The following is a 19555-nucleotide window of genomic DNA, read 5'->3' as shown; positions in this document are numbered from 1 at the left end:
CTGACAAAACAATTGCCTGATACACATTCTAAGGCTAAAAAGACCCTCGAAATCGCCAGTTGCTACATATTTGCTTACCTTCTGATAAGCCCCCCACGCAAGTTCAGTCTCAATGACCATCACTACAATCCCAAACATACCAAAGATCAAGGCATAGTCGCTCAATCGTTTTCTTTTCTCAAACAAAGCTCTCCTATGGCCCAGCTTGTAGCCAATGTTATTGTTTTTCTTTTTACTGGGTTTGCCGCCGCCGCCGCCGCTTCCTCCTCCCCCGGTGCTACCGCTGCCCCCATAAGAAACGACCGTCGTGGAATTGTTCTGCTCGGGCTTGGAGACCACGATCTCCGGGGCGACTGTGGTGAAGATGGGTTGAAGAGGCTGCGACTCCGACTCCAGCTGGTGGAGGTTCCTCCTGGACGAGCTCAGGTTGCTGAGCGGCCGCATGACGCCGCCGTTGTACCTGCAGCTGCTCATGGCGATTTCAGTGAAAGGGTTGCTCTCCCGGCGATGGCTGCTGGGACTGGGCTGCCGGCACTGCTGATGCTGCTGATGCTGGTGGTGGTGGTGATGCTGGGGGTGGCGGTGCTGGGGGTGAGAATGTCTAGAAGAGCTGGCATGACTGGCGGAGGAGGGCGAAAACTCGCTGCCTTGTCTGGAGGAGGAGGAGGAGGAGGAAATGGGAGAAGTGGTCCGGAAAGTGAGCGGGGAGGGATTGCGGAGGAACAGGTTGTCGGGAGCGGGAGCGACAGAGACAGAGGCGGTGACATGCGGGCACCCACACCTGACCCACTCCCACTCCTCCTCCTCCTGCTGCTGCTGCTCCCGCTGCCGCTGCTGCTCCCGCTGCTGCTCCCGGTGCTGCTGCTGCTCCCGCTGCTGCTCCCGGTGCTGCTGCTGCTGCTGCTGCTGCTCCTGGTGCCGCCGGCCGCGGGACTGCAGTGGGGTTTCCATGTCGGAGCTGTTAAAGCCGCAGGAACGGGCTGTGCACCCGGCGCAATGCGCTACGGGACGGAGGGGGAAATCCTGGCGCCAAGACTGGCCTATTCCGGCTCCCGTGGAATCCAGGCGCCGCGTCCGATTGGTCGGACGGACCAGGACAATCGGCATGACGTAATGTGGAGGAGGGAAAAAAAAAGGAAGCGCGCGTGCCCGTGGGGTTAGCCTTGGGAAGCGGGGGGTGGTGGGGTGGGGTGGGGTGGGGTGGGGTGGGGTGGGGGCTGGCCTTGTGGGGGGTCTTGGGGGAGGAAGGGGGGCCTTGGGAGGGGGAGGAGCTGGTCTTTGGAGGGGTTGGGGGGGTTGGGGAGGGTGCTGGTGTGTTTCAAACTGCAACACCCGCTCCTTTTGGCCAAGGTGGGGGTCTCACTTCATTCATTCATTCATCCCAGCGTCTCTGGCTTGGGCTGAGCCTCAACAAATAGAGAACTGAAGTTAAATATAATAGCTCGCAAAAGAAAAATCTCCCCCCAGCCCCTCAATAAAGTTCAGAATTAGTCACTTAAAAGAGAGAAAGCGGCTCGCTCTCTGTTACAGATGGTGAAGAAATCCAGGAAAGTATTTTTCTCTCTCTCTCTCTCTCTCTGCAAAAACTGATGATCGGGCCAGGTCCAGAAAGTGGATCATCCTCAATTGCACCGACATGGTAGTCCAATGGAGAGAAGAGTCTGGTAAACGGTTGCAACTATCATCCTGTCTCCCTTCCTTCATTACCGATTCCTGCAGAAAACAACGGGATCTGGATGAAATAACTGGAGAAGTGAAAACGGCACATGAACATTTCAAATTCATCTGATATGTCACATGAAATGAGTAAAGTTTCACTGAGCTGGAAAAAGTCTCACTTAAAATTTGGGTGAGGAAGCAGACTTTATGAATGGGTGCGTAGAGTGGGGTTTTGTTTCGGAGTTGTATAAATGTGTGTAAGCCGTTTTGAAGAATTAAAAAATAGCGACATTATTGCCTAAAACAGACATAGATCCAAGTCAAATATCGTCATTGAATTGTTTCCCCAGGCCTATTTAACGTAGAGTTTGGGGTCTAACTGGAAGTTATTTTGGCTCCTTGGCTTTTTACGTACAAGGTCGATCATTGTTATGTTAGAAGTTAAAATGCGTTCCATACACCGCACCAAAGTCCCTATTGCATGTGTGACATTATTTTTGATATTTCATATAGTCTCCAAATGGTTTTTTTTTAATTTTCTACAGGTTTAATATAATACGCACTGCGCTGTATGCCGCTCTGCAGTTTGGTTGCTATCACAGTGAAACGGTAATTACAGGTTCTTATTTAAATTAGGTTCACTGTGCCTTGTCTCCGCTCTTCCAAATGCTACCGGTTTTAAACTGCTGAGTGAATGATGGCAGGAAAGATTTGCAGTTTTATTCAGTGTGCAGTATAACTCATAGCAATTGATTTACACCAGGGTTTTGGAATGAACCAACAAAAAGCCCGAGACCAGATAGGTTTCATTAAGTAATTGAATTCTCCACCTGTATTCGATTTCCTGAAATACTATTCACCGTCTCCAGTAAGGATCTAGCTGTTAGTTGATTTTAGGTTTTTGCAATGGGTGATAATGAATAATTAAATTTCAGCAGGAAATCCTCTCCATTCACTAGTGGAACCACAGATGCAGTAGCGGTTTTAATATTGAACCCAAACGCCCGAGTCTTTGCAGGTAAATTAAATTATACCGATTTGAAGTTGACTAAACACATTCAGTTTAATTATTTAAATGAAGCAATCTAATACTATGTCATTTGTTTATAAATATGCACAATTGTTCAATATAAACCAACATTTTAAAAGTCGCCGCGTAATTAGATGCACTAACAATAGAATTTATTGGTGAACTATCACATTCCTTGTGTTATGGTGGAGCTTAGTTGGTGAAACATGTCAAGTGTCTTTCTGCGTTTTACTGGCAGGATGTTTCTCTTTTAGTTGGCTTTCAGATGCTTTATTTTTCTTGTTAGTTTATTTCTGCATTTCGAAATATCAACAGATTAAAATCTGTTTTACAAGTCGCATAAAAGTGCAAGGCACTTATGTCTGTCCAAAAAAGTTATGCATCGGTTTCAGTAAACAGATACAAAAGATCAGCACATGCTACTGTTCATGTTCCTTATTTAACTGCCACTAAATGTTTAAAGAATGCAATACCTGTTAACGGTATCAAATATCTAAATTGCGATTGGTATCTTCCTCCTGGTAACATTGCACTTCTGACCATCATTGTAACAAATTACTGCCTACAGCGCTAGATGGCATCTGACTCCATGCTAACATTCTATGAATTGAGCCAGTGGCAATAGTGTCAAGTTTTGAAGCCAAAAGGTAAACATGGAGCATTCTAATTTTTGGTGATTGGAAACTTTACGCCCCAAAATTGACTTTTACTGCGAAATTTAACTTATTTGCAGCATTTCTGATTAAAATTGGGTCTTGTTTCAAGAAATGTGGGCGCAATTTTTCAGAAAATCAATGTGAGATGTAAAGTCACTTTCAGTGACTCATTCGAAAAAGAAATACACATTAATCCGCCGTTTTTTTTAAAAAAATGGAAAGTGGGACAAACAAGGGCGACGGAATGCAGCAAGCCCTGCCCAGTTTTGCGGTGGCAAGTTTTTGTCTTTGAATCGTTTCGCGTCGACCAGAGCGATCAGCGTGGGAATGGGTGACCCTGTTCTGGAGTAAGCAGGTCAATGAAGGTCGTGTTGTGTTTTGTTGAGGACTAACATTCAGAAGTCACAATCGTTTGGGCGGAGCTTTCCTTTAAAAAGAAAATAGTGCTCTCACTTAAACTCTCACGCAGACTATAATCCCATTTTTTAAATCATTACTTTTCTCTCGCAGGATTTTTTGACACGTTATGAGCCCCCAGATCCACCTTTTGACGTTTGCCATGGCCCTAAGCAAGTAAGTCACTTATAAAGGCTGCAGCCAGCAGAATACGAGCAGCATGAATAGGATAGCGAGAAGAAAATGAGCTTAAGAATGGCTATAGATAGCACATGTACTTTTTTTTTCGATATTATGGAAAAATTATGGTATCCATTGGGATTTACTCTGGGGGAGATTGGACATGTACAGCCGGACGGGTCGCACCTAAACAGCCAGGACTGAGTTGCTTGCGGGCCTTTCTGCTGGGGCTGTTGGGAAGGATTTAAATTAACTTGGCAGGGGTGAAGGAACCAGGAGGAAGACCAGAAGAGCGAAGCCACTGAACACTGGGATAGATAGCCCTAGAATGGGGAATAGTAAGTTATAGGTGGGGTAGGGTTGCCAACTATGATTTAATATATTCCTGGAGGTTTCATCACGTGACTTGCCCCCACACCCCAGTTATTCATCACCCAACACACCTATCCTTATGATGTACTGCCTTTCTATGCCAATTGGAAAACAAAAAGACCCATTACCCAATTTGATGATGTTTAACTGTCAGCCAAACAGCCCTTTCCCCCAATTTTCAATATTTTTATATCTGGTACAGAGAAATATTCAATGAAAATGACAAAATAAAACAAAATCTTTTTAATATTCCGATGATTTTCTTTGCTGCAGTGACCTAGAGATTGATCTTCAATTCCAGGAGACTCCAGGCCAGTCCTGGAGGGTTGGCAACCCTAAGATGGGATCAGAGCAAGGAAGAAGGTAATAAACTCTAAATCAGCATTAGTGCATGTATGTGAATGCACAGAGTGTGGTAAATATAATTGGTAAGTCACAGGTGCAGATTACCATCTGGAAATATATGTTGTGGCTATAACATAAATCTGTCTCAAAGTAGAGACCAACTGGGTATTAAATATTCCTGGATGCAAGGTGTTTAGAAAAGGGAGAAGGATGGCAGTGTTGATTTAGGAGAACACCGCAGCGCTGGGGAGAGAGGAAGCCCCAGAGATGTCAGGGGCAGAATCCATTTGGCTAGAGCTAAGGAACAATAAATGTAAATTACTTTGCTCGGTGTCTATAGGTCACCAATTAGTGTGAAGGATGTAGAGGAACAAATTTGCAAGGAAATTACAGAGAAGTGCAAGAGCTATACAGTAATTATAGTGGGGGCTGGGGGGGGGGGGATTTAATTATCCAAATATAGGCTGGAATGGTAGTAATGTAAAGAGCAGAGAGGGACAAGACTTCCCAAAGTGTGTCAGGAAAATTTTCTTTTCAGCAATGTGTTTCCAATCCAACAAGAAAGGAGGCACTGCTAGACCTGGTTCTTGGGAATGAGGTGGATCAAGTGTCAGCAGAAGACCATTTAGGTTTGGGCTGGCTACGGAAAAGGACAAAGAACAATCCAGATTAAGAATAATTAACTGGGAGGAAGCCAACTTAAATGGGATAAGAATGGATCTAGGCTAAATAAATTGGAGCCAAAAGTTGGTTGGAAAAATGGTAGCTGAACAATGGGGCTGCTTTCAAAGAGATAGTTTGGGCACAGTCAAAGGAAAAAAGGTAGGGCAAACAAATACAGAGCTCACTGGGTTGACAAAATAGATAAAAATTAAGATAAAGAAAAAAAAGTGTGTTTATGACAGGTGTCGGGTAGAAAATACAATTGAGAACGAAGCTGAATATAGAAGTTTCAGAGGGCAGGTGAAGAAGCAAATAAGAGAAGCACAGGGCAAGTATGAAAAGAGACTGGTAGCCAACAAAAAAGGGAATTCCAAAGTCTTCTATGGGCATATAAATAGTAACAGGGTGGTGAAAGGAGGAGTGGAATCGATTAAGGTCCAAAGAGGGGATTTACACATGGATGCAGAGTTGCCTTTACCAACGAAGAAGATGCTACCCAGGTCATTGTGAAAGAGGAGATAATTTATAAACTAGAGGATTTAAAATTGGTGAGGAGGAAGTATTGGAAAACTGTCTCTATTTAAAGTTGATAAGACATCAGTATCCAAAGATACTGAGGGAAGTGGAATTGAAATTGCAGAGGCACTGGCCTTAATTTTCCACTCTTCCTTAGGCTCAGGGATGGTGCCATAGGACTGGAGAATTGTAAGCATTACACCCTTGTTCAAAAAATGTTGTAAAGATAAACCCAGGAACTCCAGCTTGTCAATTTAACTTCTGTGGTGGGGAAACTGCTAGAAAAATAATTCAGGACAAAATTAATAGTCACATGGACAAATTCAGGTTAATTAAGGAAAGCTAGCATGAATTTGTTAAGGGAAGTTTGTGTTTAACTAACTTGTGGGAGTTTTTTGAAGAGATAACAGAGGGATGATGAGAGTAAAGCTGTTGCTGTGGTGTAAATGGGCTTCCAAAAGGCATTTGATACAGAACTGCATAACAGACTTGTGAGCAAAGTTATGGCTCATGGAATAAAAGGGATGGTAGCAACATGGCCACAAAATTGGTTGAGTGAAAGGAAACAGAATAATGGTTAATGGGTGTTTTTTGACTGGAGGAAAGTTTGTAGTGGAGTTACCCAGGGTTCGATTTGGGACCCTTGCTTTTCCTGATACATATTAATGACATAGATCTTGGTGTACAGGGCACAATTTCAAAATTTGCAGATGACACAAAACTTGGAAGCATTGTGAACTGTGAGGAGGACGGAACTTCAAGTGTAAAACTTCAAAAGGACATAGACAAGTTGGTGGAGTGGGCAGACAGGTGGCAGATAAAGTTCAAGGCAGAGAAGTATGAAGTAATTCATTTTGGTAAGAAGAACATAGACAGAGAATTTAAAATAAAGTGCCTAAAGGGAGTGCAGTAGCAGAAGGACCTGGGTGTATATTTGCATAAGTCATTGAAGATGGCAGGACAGGTTGAGAGTGTGGTTAATAAAGCATAAAGTATCCTAGGCTTTATTATTAGGGGCATAGAGTACAAGAAGGAGATTATGTTGAACTTCTATAAGACATCAGTTTGGCTGCAGTTGGAGTATTACATCCATTTCTGGGCACCGCACTTTAGGAGGCATGTGAAGGCACTGGAGAGAGTGCAGAATGGATTCACAGGAATGGTTCATAGGATGAGTATCTTCAGTTATATAGATAGATAGATTGGAGAAATTGGGACAGTTTTCTTTGAGAAAAGAAGTCTGGGAGGAGATCTGATAGAGGCTTTCAAAATCATGAGCGGTTTGGACAGAGTAGATAGAGAGAAACTGTTCCCGCTTGTGAAAAGTTCGAGACTGAGAGGGCACAGATTTAAAATAATTATCAAAAGAAGCAAAAGCAATACAAGAAGGAAACTTTCTCATGCAACAAATGGAGTCACATGTAGACCAGCAGATTTCCTTCCCTAAAGGACATATCGAACTAGGTGGGTTTTTAAGACAATCGACAATGTTCATCATCAGACTTTTAATTCCAGAATTTTTTCATTGAATTCAAACTCCACCATGTGCTATGGTGGGATTATGAAGCCAGATCCCTGGAGCATTATCCTTGGTCTCTGGATTACCAATCTAGTGACAATACTACTTACTACTAGGCCACCTCCTCCCCCTAAGGTCTAGAAATCACTGCCTGAGTGTGTAGTGGAGAAAAGTTCACTCGCAACATTCAAAAGGGAATCAGGCTATCTGAAAAGGAAGAATGTGCAGGGTCAAGGGGAGAAGGTGGGAGATTCAGAGAGCAGGCGAAGACTTGATGGGCTGAATGGCCACCTGCGCTGTAACAATTCTGTGATTATACCAGACAGCAGAATGAATTGTAATAACATTTATGATGATATGTGGTAGAGTACCAGAAACAGAACAACAAATAAGGATTTGGAGGAGGGATGGTGTAAGGTGCCTCATGCTGCCAGCAGTTGCATTATCACTTCTAGCTCAATGACATGGCACACAAGCAGTGGGCATATGTTTTTTCTGTCCTCCGTGAATCCCTGCTGGTAAACTAAAACAAAAATGGGAAATACTGAACTGAACATGGAAAAAGAGAAATCATTGCATTTCTATATATTATACAGGACACAGTCTTAAAATATATTTATAAGTAGTGCTTCACTGTGACAGTTCATGATATCATGTTAACCCAGTCTAGTAACATATTCCAGCTTCTTTCATATCCAACCTACGGTGTGATTCCACTACAATTGTACCAATGTACTGACTCCACAGTTGTAATGTAAATACGGCCCCAAAATGTCTTAAATGTTTCACACGACCATGGACAAAAGATAGAGGTAAGGCATGGGAACCATGAGTAGGGTGTCTGGCACACTGATTGACCTACATGTCCCATTTACTTAAAATGAACAAGATGTTTAACAAGAACGTTGCATTCTTGAAAACAGATCATTGGGATATTTAAGTTATTCATGATGAATGAATTAATCACAAAAACTACTGGTTGAATTTTCATTTTCGAGTCAGGGCTCCGATGTTGGGACGATTTCCGGGTCCTGACCCTGGCCCACATCAGCACAAGACCACCAGCCAATGCAATTTTCAAGAAAATGGTCAATTCAGGGACAGGTGGCATGCTTGCCATCCAATTAAGGAATTTGGGTGGGTTCCCGAGGTTGGAGGGCCAATAGTAGGCCCTCTAGCACTGAAGCATTGGTAGTCCCACCCTCAGATGTAGGTGTTGCCAACATAGGTAGGTGAGAGAGAATGTGTCACTGAAGAAGGGGAGTACCCCAAAGAGGCACTGGGGAACCCCCCAGGTCCCCGGAAGTGCCCAGGTAAGGTTTGCACCGCAATAGCTTTGGAAGTTCAAACTTCCTGTGGGTGTTGCTCTGCACTGGGAAACATCTGAAAATTGTGATTTAAATTGCAAATTTGGATGGTTCCGACCATGGTACATCAATAGCTACCTAGAAAAAGTTAGGGGAATTAAAACCACTTCTTGCTTCAGGGTAACCATTGCACAGACTTACATCAACAACCCCGCCCCCCCCAAACCCATGGGACTCCCCTCACACCTATGGACCTCCAGTGGACTGCCCCCCCCTCCCCCCACATCCACTAACTACTACCCCTCACACCCGCCACCACCAACAGGACTTCTCCCAACACCCGACTAACTCCCCAGGCCCGACCTGACCCAGCCCACCACCTCAAGGCCCGCCCGACCTGACCAACGTCCCCGCCCTTGCCACAAGGCCCAGTCTGACCCAACTCCCCCTCAACTCCCAACCTGACCTGACTCCCACTCCTCCCAAGGTCCAACCCAACCCATATGGACCCTCCCACTCAAGATCAACTGGACTCCTCGCCATCCCCCCACCCCCCACCAACCCCCTCACCAAAGTCTGACACGACCCAACAGGAGCCCCCCCCACCACCCCCCCACTGAGGCCTGACTCCGCCCCCCCAACCCCCACCACTCCCCAAGGCCTGACTCAACCTGACCCATCCCACCCCCTAAGGCTCAACCTTACCCATCTAAACCCCTCAAAGCCCGACCTAACAAACCCCACCCCAAGGCCCGACCTGACATGCCTTGACACCCCCTCCCCCCAGCGCCTGACCCAACACCCCCACTGCCCAAAATCCTACCCACTTACCTTATACACTCAAATTGCCAATGACCTTTAAAGCTGGCTGAACCTTTAAACTTACCCAGTTTACAGCAGCTAGTGCCATAAAGGAGTGGGCATGGCTCACTTACCTTGGACTCTACAGCCCTCAATGTTAGGCCTGGGGAATGCGCTACAGTGCCCACATCTCACACCGGCCTGAGTCGGAAGGTTGGGCAAGATAGGATCAGCTGAATTTTCAGTTAGGAACTTTCAACGGAGTGGCAAACCAACTCCATTGGAAGTTACGGCACAATATATCCTCCAGAAATGCAGGAAATATATAGGTTCAAATAGGAAACTGAAAAGTGACCCATGTTCACAATATAATGATTCTTTGATATTATTTGTCACAAACTCTTGAAACATTTTAAATTTCTTACTGAAATAATGCACTAATATTTAGATGCAAAATATGATATCTAATTGACAAAAAGTGATCTTTATCTGCACCATTTCTGTCCATGGTCAGTCAATTTGTGACCTTACTTTTTTGTAGAAGCAAGAAGTGTAATTTTCTCCAAATTCGTTCAATATGTTACTGTAAGTATAATGAAGATGCTTGAGGTAAATGAAAGAGGCATAAAGAGATAAGGAGACATGCATGCAAAACAAGAGAGATAATGCACACTGGAGGTATGTAAAGTGAAAAGAAATACAGAGAGGAGAAAAAGGAGTGGAGAAAAAGACAGCAATGACAAAGTGTGAAAATAGGGTACAGCAAGAATTAAGCATGGGAGATGAGCAGAAAGACAATTACAAAAGAAACGAGCATTTTCTAAATGTATCCCATAGCTTTTTGCTTTTTGTTGATAAAGAACACAGCAGGGAATCTGCCTCTTCCTTGCTCTATTACCACCCTATTATCCCTTGCACCATTGTCTCTCTGTCCAACTCATCTCTCATGCCCTCCATCTGATCCTAGATCTTCCTTTTATTCCCTTCCCGCTTCTCCCTTTCCCTCCCTTCGTATTTGCTTAAAATCTGTTACATCTCTTATATTTTCCATCCTGATGAAAGGTCATTAATTTGAAACATTAACACATTCTGGGCCCAGGGATGCTGTCTGGCCTGCTGAGTATTTTCAGCATTTTCTGCTTTTATTTCAGGTTTTCAGCATCCTCAGTATTTTGCTTTTGGAGAAAAAGTTGGTGCTTGTCCATTCAAATATATTTTTAATGGTCTGATAAGTCTTAATTACTGTCAAACAACCTCTCTGGCACTGAAAATTTACTTTTACAAATTTGAGTCTCACTCCATGAAATTTTAACTATTATTGGAAATTTTTAAAATATTCATTTTTCTTATCCTTTGCTTCCTGCAGGGTTAGGAGACTGAAAGGCTTTTACACCCGAGAGCAGCAGCTATAAATGGGCCTCATGCACTCAGTTTTTGACTCCTCCAGTGAGCAAGAGAATAAGAGAGAATTACAGGTGCAGGCAAAAGGTTGGGGACTGCAGCATCAGGGGAGGAGTAGGCTCATGGGGGTAAAGGGGGCAAGGAGCATAGAGACTGTTATGATTGGAAGTTCATGGTCACAGAAGGCACTACCCAGCCAATAGGGTTTACCGGCAAAGACTCTGCTACATGGAGATATCGGAGTATCAATGTCTACGAAGATTGTGGTTGTCCATGCAGGTGGTGTTGGAGCTGTGTGCACTGCTGGAAGACGAGACTTCACTGAGCAGAGCGGGGCTGTAAAGAGTGAGATTTCAGTGAGCAGAGTGGGGCTGTAAACAGCAAGACTTCAGTGAGCAGAGTGGGGCTGTAAAGAATGAGACAGAGCAGAGCGGGGCTGTAAAGAGCGAGATTTCAGTGAATAGAGTGGGGCTGTAAAGAGTGAGACAGAGCAGAGCGGGGCTGTAAAGAGTGAGACTTCAGTGGGCAGAGCGGGGCTGTAAAGAGCGAGATTTCAGTGAGCAGAGCGGGGCTGTAAAGAGCGAGATTTCAGTGAGCAGAACGGGGCTGTAAAGAGCGAGATTTCAGTGAGCAGAACGGGGCTGTAAAGAGCGAGATTTCAGTGAGCAGAGCGGGGCTGTAAAGAGCGAGATTTCAGTGAGCAGAGCGGGGCTGTAAAGAGCGAGATTTCAGTGAGCAGAGCAGGGCTGTAAATAGAGAGATTCAGTGAGCAGCATGGGGCTGTAAAGAGAGAGATTTCAGTGAGCAGAGCGGGGCTGTAAAGAGCGAGATTTCAGTGAGCAGAGCAGGGCTGTAAATAGAGAGATTCAGTGAGCAGCATGGGGCTGTAAAGAGAGAGATTTCAGTGAGCAGAGCGGGGCTGTAAAGAGTGAGACAGAGCAGAGCGGGGCTGTAAAGAGCAAGACTTCAGTGAGCAGAGCGGGGCTGTAAAGAATGAGATGCCAGCGAGCAGAGCGGGGCTTAAATTTAAGGAAATATTCCTTTAATTAAAAACAAACAAAAAGTATGGCAATGCAGCTCAGTCCCATGTGTTGTACGGCCTGCAGCATGTGGGAGTTCTTAGACACTCCTTGCAGTCTGGATGACCACGTGTACAGGTAATGTCACCGGCTGACCAGCTTGAGCCATGGGTTTCAGAGCTTGAGTGACAGCTGGAGACACAGTGATGCATCCGCAAGGCTGAGGGTTACATGGACAGCACGTTCTTAGATGTGGTCATTCTGCAGCTTAAGGAAATGCAGTCAGAGAGGGAATGGGTGACCACCAGTCAGAAGAAGGTAGGCAGGCAGGTAATCAGGAAAGCCCCAGAGTGCATCTCACGTTTTTCTGTGTTGGAAAATGGTGGGGGTGAAGGTTCCTCTGGAGGTCGCAGTCAGGGCCAAGTTCATGACACTGTGGGTGGCTCAGCTGCACAAGGTGGGAGGAGTAAGAGCGCAAGAGCAATAGTGTTAGGAGACACAATAGTGAGGGGTGCAGACAGGTGCTTCTGCGACTGCAGATGTGCCTCCAGGATGGTGTGTTGCCTCTCTGGTGCCAGGGTCAAGGATATCACAGAACGGCTACAGGGCATTCTGAAGGGGGAGGGTGAACAGACAGAGGCCGTGGTTCACATTGGCAACAACGACACAGGGAGAAAGAGGGATGAGGTCATGCAAAAGAATTTAGGGGGTTAGCAGATTAAAAAGCAGGACCTCGAAAGGTTATAATATCTGGATTACTCCCAGTGCCATGTGATAGTGTGTATAGGAATAGAATAAAAGAGAGGATGAATGTGTGGCTGAAGAAGTGGTGCAGGAGGGAGGGCTTTAGTTTCCTGGATCACTAAGTCTGGGGAAGGTGGGCCCTGTACAAGTCAGACAAGTTGCACCTGAACTTCATCCTTGCAGAAAGATTTGCTAGTGCTGTTGGGGGGGTTTAAACTAATTTGGCAGGGGGATGGGATACAGAGTGGAGGTACAGTAGGGGGGTGATACACAGTCAAATATAGAAAATAAACTAAGCCAATCTGGAAGGCAGAGCAAATATAGGCCTGTTAAGGCACAAGGGAATAATGCAAGGTTGGATTGCATTTATTTTAACACAAGGAGTCTTACAAGTGAGGCAGATGAATTGAGGGTGTTGATTAACACATGGGAATATGATATTGTTATCACAGAGACATGGTTGAGGGAAGGGCATGACTGGCAGTTCAATATTCCAGAGTATAGAATCTTCAGGCATGACAGGCCGGGAGGGGATGGGGTGGTGATGTAAAAGAGGAGGTGGCATTGCACTATTGGTCAAGGAATCAATTACTGCAATAAGGAGGGATGGTATCTTGGAAGGTTCCTCAAATGAGGCCATATGGGTGGAACTTAAAATTAAAAAGGGGGCAATCACTTTGCCGGGAGTGTCCAATAGCCCTCCAAACAGTCAGGGGGAGATAGAGGAGCAGATATGTAGGCAAATGTCAGAGAAGTGTAAAAATAATAGGGTAATAATAGTAGGGGATTTCAACTTCCCCATATTAATTGGGATAGTCTTAGCGTGAAAGGCTTAGAGGGGACAGAATTCTTAGAGTGCTCCTGGAGAACTTTTTGAATCAGCACTTAGAAAGTCCTACAAGAGAAGGGGTGGTAGTGGACCTAATCTTAGGGAATGGAGCCAGGCAAGTGTGGTAGCATTTTGGGGATAGTGACCATAACTCTGTCAGATTTAAGGTAGTTATGGAAAAGGTCAAAGATTGACTGGAAATAAAGATCCTGCATTTGGGGAAGGCCGATTTCAATATGATAAGACAGGATCTGGCCAAAGTGGGAGCAGTACTTGTCGGAAAGTCTACAGCGGACCAGTGGGAGTCATTCAAAATGGAAATAGTGAGAGTTCAAGGCCAACATGTTCCCATAAAGGTGAAAGGTAGGACTAACAAGTCCAGGGAAGCCTGGATGTCAAAGGATATTGAGGATTGCATAAGGCAAAAAAAGAAGGCTCATGGCAGATACAGAGGGATGAGAACAATGGAAGCCCTAGAAGAGTATAGAAAGTGTAGGGGGATACTTAAAAAAGTAAGTAAGAGAGCGAAGAGGAGGCATGAAGAAATGCTGGCAGGCAAGATAAAGGAAAATCCCAAGGCATTTTATAAATATATTAAGGGCAAAAGGATAATCAGAGAAAGAGTAGGGCCCATTAGGGACCAAATTGGCAATCTGTGCATGAAGCTGGAGGACATAGGTGAGGTTTTAAATGGTTAATTTTCATCTGTGTTCACTATGGAGAAGGATGATGTAAGAGTAGAAATCAGGGAGGGGGACTGTGATATACTTGAACAAATTAGCATTGAAAGGGAGGAGGTATTAATGGCTTTAGTGGGCTTAAAAGTGGATAAATTGCAGGGGCTCTGACACTAATTTTCAAATCCTCTCTGGCCACAGGAGAGGTGCCAGAGGACTGGAGGACAGTGAATGTGGTACCATTATTCAAGAAGGGTGGTAGGGATAAACCAGGTAATTACAGGCCAGTGAGTCTAACATCAGTGGTAGGGAAACTATTTGAAAAAATTCTGAGGAACAAGATTAATCTCCACTTGGAGAGGCAGGGATTAATCAGGGAAAGTCAGGATGGCTTTGTCAGGGGGAGATCATGTCTAACAAATTTGATTGAATTTTTCGAGGAGATGACTAGTTGTGTAGATGAGTGTAGTGTTGAGATAGTCTACATGGATTTCAGTAAGACTTTTGACAAGGTCCCACATGGGTAAATGGTCAAGAAGGTAAGAGCCTATAGGATCCAGGGCAATTTGGCAAATTAGATCTAAAATTGGCTTCATGGCAGGAGGCAGAGGGTGATGGTCGAAGGTTCTTTTTGCGATTGGAAGCCTGTGACAAGTGGTGTACCACAGGGATCGGTGCAGGGACCCTTGCAGTTTGTAGTGTACATTAATGAGTTAGATGTGAATATAGCAGGTATGATCAGTAAGATCACAGATGACATGAAAATTGGCGGTGCCGTAAATAGTGAGGAGGAAAGCCTTAGATTACAGGACGGTATAGATGGGCTGGTAAGATGGGCAGAGCAGTGGCAAATGGAATTTAATCCTGAGAAGTGTGAAATGATGCATTTTGGGTGGACTAACACAGCAAGGGAATACACAATGAATGGTAAGACCCTAGGGAGTACAGAGGATCAGAGGGACCTTGGTGTACATGTCCATAGATCCCTGAAGGCAGCAGCACAGGTAGCTAAGGTGGTTAAGAAGGCATATGGGATACTTGCCTTTAATAGCTGAAGCATAGAATATAAGAGTAGGGAGCTGTATAAAATACTAGTTAGGCCACAGCTGGAGTACGATGTGCAATTCTGGATGCCACACTATAGGAATGATGTGGTTGCACTGGAGGGGTGCAGAGGAGATTCACCAGGATGCTGCCTGGGCTGGAGTGTTTCAGCTATGAAGAGAGACTGGATAGGCTGGGGTTGTTTTCCTCAGAGCAGAGATGGTTGGCGGGTGGGGGGAGGTGGGGGGGGGGGGGTGGTGGTACCTGAAAGAGGTATGCAAAAGATAGGCTAGATAGGAAGAAACTTTTCCCCTTATCAGATGTGTCAATATCCAGGGAGCATATTTTTGAGGTAAGGGGCAGGAGGTTTAGAGGAGATTTGAGGAGAACTTTCTTTCACCCAGAGGGTGGCTGGAATCTGGAACACATTGCCTGTGGTACAGGCAAATACCCTCACAACATTTAAGAAGTATTTAGATGAACACTTGAAATGCCATAGCATACAGGGCTACGGGCCAAGTGCTGGAAAATGGGATTCGAATAGATGGGTGCTTGATGGCCAGCATGCACACGATGGACCAAAGGGCCTGTTTCGGTGCTGTACCACTCTATGACTGTAGGATTTGAGACCCAGGGAATGTGGTGGCCACACATTGCCCGTGCAGTGAGGGTCACCATGACCTTGAACATTTATGGCTCAGGATCATTCCAGGGATCCTATGGAGAAATCTGTGGGATCTCCCAGTCAGCGGCCCATTGCTGCATCAAGTCGATGATGGATTCCATGTATCAAAAGCCAGGCCAATTCATTCGCTTTTGTATGGATCAGGCCAGAGAGGGTGAAAGGAAGTTGGATTCTGTGCCATTGCTGGGTTCCCAGGTGCAGGTGGTAACAGATTGCAAGCATCATTCCTCCTGCAGAGCAAACAGGAACCTTTGCCAACAGGAAGGCTTTCCACTCACTGAATGTACAGCTAGTATGTGACCACCACAAACAAATCCTGTGGGTGAATATAAGGTTCCTGGAAGTTCTCACGATTATTACATCCTGAGACAGTCCCAGGTGCCTTGACTTTTCAGGCCACCATTCGGCTCTGTGGGTGGATACTTGCTAATAAGAACTATGTTCTGAAGCTTTAGCCCTTTTCACCTGGACCAAACCCCAAATCAGAGACAAGGGACACCTACAACAGATGCCACATGGTCATTGTGGCAATTATTGAGCAGGGCAAAGACATGCTGAAAATGAGGTTCAGGTTCCTGGATGGACCTGGGGGAGCACTGCAATATGCATCATCATGGTTCTCACATATTGCTATGATACCCTGTACTCTGCACATCCTGGCACTCCTGAGCAGAGCAGTCATGGAGAACGAGAGTCTCGAGTGTGCACTCGCCTCCTCCTCCGAGAAGGATGTTGAAAGGATTGAGAGGGGTTTCAAGACCAGCCAATGGCATTGCACCCAAGGAACCAATACCAACAGGCATGTCATGCTTGACAGGGAGACACACAAATCACTCACACAGACACATTTCTCATGGAATTACCTTAACTACCCATTTCACATTTCACTCTTCTCACTCACACATCTGTGATGGCCTTTCTTTGAATGCCATGACCATCACAGTGGACCCGTATTGACAGGACACCAAGGCTTACATTTACCATTGCCCTCCTGCAGTGCATGTTATTGAAATGATATTATAGCTTTGGTTTACTTACTGTACAAGGCATAAGGTACCAATTGCTCATAAGGGATTTAGTGAACACATTGTGAGTTTATTTATTAAGACTAAGCACATGAGAAGTTATGCATAGGTATAAAGCTTGAAGCCATCAGAACTGTGTGTGCGCGCTGTGCTCAAAGCAAAAGTTAAAAATCAGACTGGATCACATGACACATTTCCCTTCCTGTGATGTCATGCTGATATCCCTTAAAGGCATATTACAACACCTCCCTTTGTTTTTAAAGACACTCCCCCACCCCCTTCCAAAGAAGTATAACTATTTTTTTAATTCATTTGTGGGTTCTGAGCTTTGCTGGCTGGGCCAGCATTTATTGCTCTTGCCTAGTTACCCTTGAGAAGGTGGTGGTGAGCTGCCTTCTTGAACCGCCACACTCCATGTGGTGTAAGTAGACACACAGTTCTGTTAGGAAGGGAATTCCAGGGTTTTGATCCAGTGACAGTGAAAGAACAGCGATATACTTCCAAGTCAGGATGGTGAGTGGCTTGGTGGGGAACTTGCAGGTGATGGTGTTCCCACCTATCTGCTGCCCTTGTCCTTCTAAATGGTAGAGGCCGTGGGTATGGAAGGTGCTGCATACAATACAGGTATACAATACACGTTCATGTTTAGTTACCATTACATAAGTATATAGAACTGATGAACCTGTGAGTCTCTAAAGCTGCTGGTATTCCCAGATCTTATGATGGTAACCTTATCTGGATGGTCTTTTAATTGCTCACAGTGATTCTTGGGATTGTCATTCTTGGATGTTGTTCCCAGTTGCATTTGGGATCTTTTCCTACCTGCAATAGGACTGTATGGTGTTTGAGGAGCTGGAATGGATCTGATTTGTCCTTGGTTATGCCTCACTATTGCATCTTTGTGTGTAATGGTTCATAGGGACCTTGGTTCTGAAAAGATCCTTGTCATCTCAGCTGGCTGCTACTTACCTTCTGTGGGATCCTGGAAGTAAAACCTGTTGTTCCAACTGTAAACTTAGCAATTCTGTATCTGTATTTTTATCACGCACATTAGTCATCTTCCCTTGTATTTTTAAAAGTTGCTCTCTAGCTTCTGAGAGAGTAGAATGGGTAAGAGTGGGTAAACTGGTATGCACTGGTCTGCCAAACATGAGCTCTGCCAGTGATTGAATAGTTGCACATAAAGGTGTGGCTCTCAGATGTAACACTGCAATGTGTGGATCTTGCTTGGTCTGTCTACACTTGAGAATTAGGGATTTCACCATGTGAATTATCTGATCAGCTAGGCCATGAGATCGAGGGTGATGAGGGGGAGAAGTAGTGTGATCAATATTCTACTTCTTACACATATCTTGAAATGCCTTACCAATAAATTACGGACTATTATCTGTAATGATCTCCGTGGGCACACCAAATAAACTGAAAATAGCACTGAGAGTGTGCATGACAGTCATGATTGACATACTGTGCAATTGTTGAATGATGGGGTACTTAAAGTAATCAACGATTACGATGAAGTCAGTCTCATGAACATGAAGGAGGTCAGATGTGATTTTGGACCAAGGATGGGTTGGAACTTCATATGGAATCAGTGGTGCTTTGTGCTGACTTGGCACAAGCTCTTGACATGCCTCTCACTTTTTGACAATGACTTCAATGTTATTGTTCATACCCAGCCAATAGACTTTCCCTCTTGCAAGTCTTCTCATTTGATCAATGCCCATGTGTGAGTGTTGATGTTGCTGAAGAATATCAGGCTGCCAAGATTCCGGGATAATGATCTGCCTGCCTTTAAAAATGACTCCCCAGAAGATGCCTAGCTCATCCCAATAAGGTCAAAATGGTCTTGCGTGTTTGTGGACATGCTGAGTTGAATCAGGCCATCCTTCAGTAAAGGTTTTCCACAGTTTCTGTAGTGTAGAATCTTTCACCATTCCTCCTTGCAGCTGTGGCATTTGCGTTGTGCAAAATGTACCAGATCAATTTAGAGAACTTCTTCAAATTCAATGTCAATGAAGTCAACCTGTAGGTCCAAGGATATATCTTCTGTTTTCACTGAGCTAGGCAATCTTCTAAATAGATCTGATGTGACCATCATATGACCTGGTTTGTACCTAATCTCACATTCATAACCATGAACCTTTTTCAAGAGACACTTGCCCCATGTCAATCTTGGACAATAATGAATATTTACCAACTTTCTTTGGGCAGATAATTTAAATTTTGGCAAACACTTCAAATTTTGTGATGACATCTATGTTTTCCATGTGTTTGATGACGTAAAATGTATGTTCATCGCTCTACGTTTCAGCATGCACATCATCATTTTCTGGTTTGTCAACTGCCTCATTTGTGTGTTTCTGCTAGGATCCTAGGTGGTCATTCTTATTGCTTGAAGATACTTATTGTGAATGGTCCATTTGGATCATTGCATGTCTCTTTGCAACCGCATCAGGCTTTTCTCTAGTGCACTACTGCTGCCAATGGTCCTTTCTGCTATATGCCTTACAGAATTTATGAAAAGCTGGGCATTTCCTGGGTGCATGCAGAAGGCCACACCTTTCATGTTTTTCTGTGCTTGGTGTTCTATTGAGTGCATTAACAATTAGGGTTAAGCCTGGGGTAAGCTTTGGGGTAAGCTTCGTACTTGCATTCACCCTTGAGTAGCTCTTTGATGCTATACATTT

General features: G+C 44.6%; 1 protein-coding gene across 1 annotated transcript in view; it reads right to left on the bottom strand.

Moving 5' to 3' along the window:
* The window catches only part of LOC121277197 (small conductance calcium-activated potassium channel protein 2-like), a 157163-nt gene extending 156056 nt beyond the window's left edge, over positions 1–1107 (bottom strand). Inside the window, exon 1 of the mRNA XM_041186346.1 lies at positions 79–1107. Coding sequence (XP_041042280.1) covers positions 79–1107 — 1029 coding nt within the window. The remainder of the gene's footprint in view (positions 1–78) is intronic.
* Positions 1108–19555: the final 18448 nt, after the last annotated feature.

This window comes from Carcharodon carcharias, chromosome 4 (assembly GCF_017639515.1).
Source record: "Carcharodon carcharias isolate sCarCar2 chromosome 4, sCarCar2.pri, whole genome shotgun sequence".
NCBI classification, from domain to species: Eukaryota; Metazoa; Chordata; class Chondrichthyes; order Lamniformes; family Lamnidae; genus Carcharodon; species Carcharodon carcharias.
Note: the sequence above shows the minus strand (reverse complement) of the source record. Positions and strands in the feature narration are given on the sequence as shown.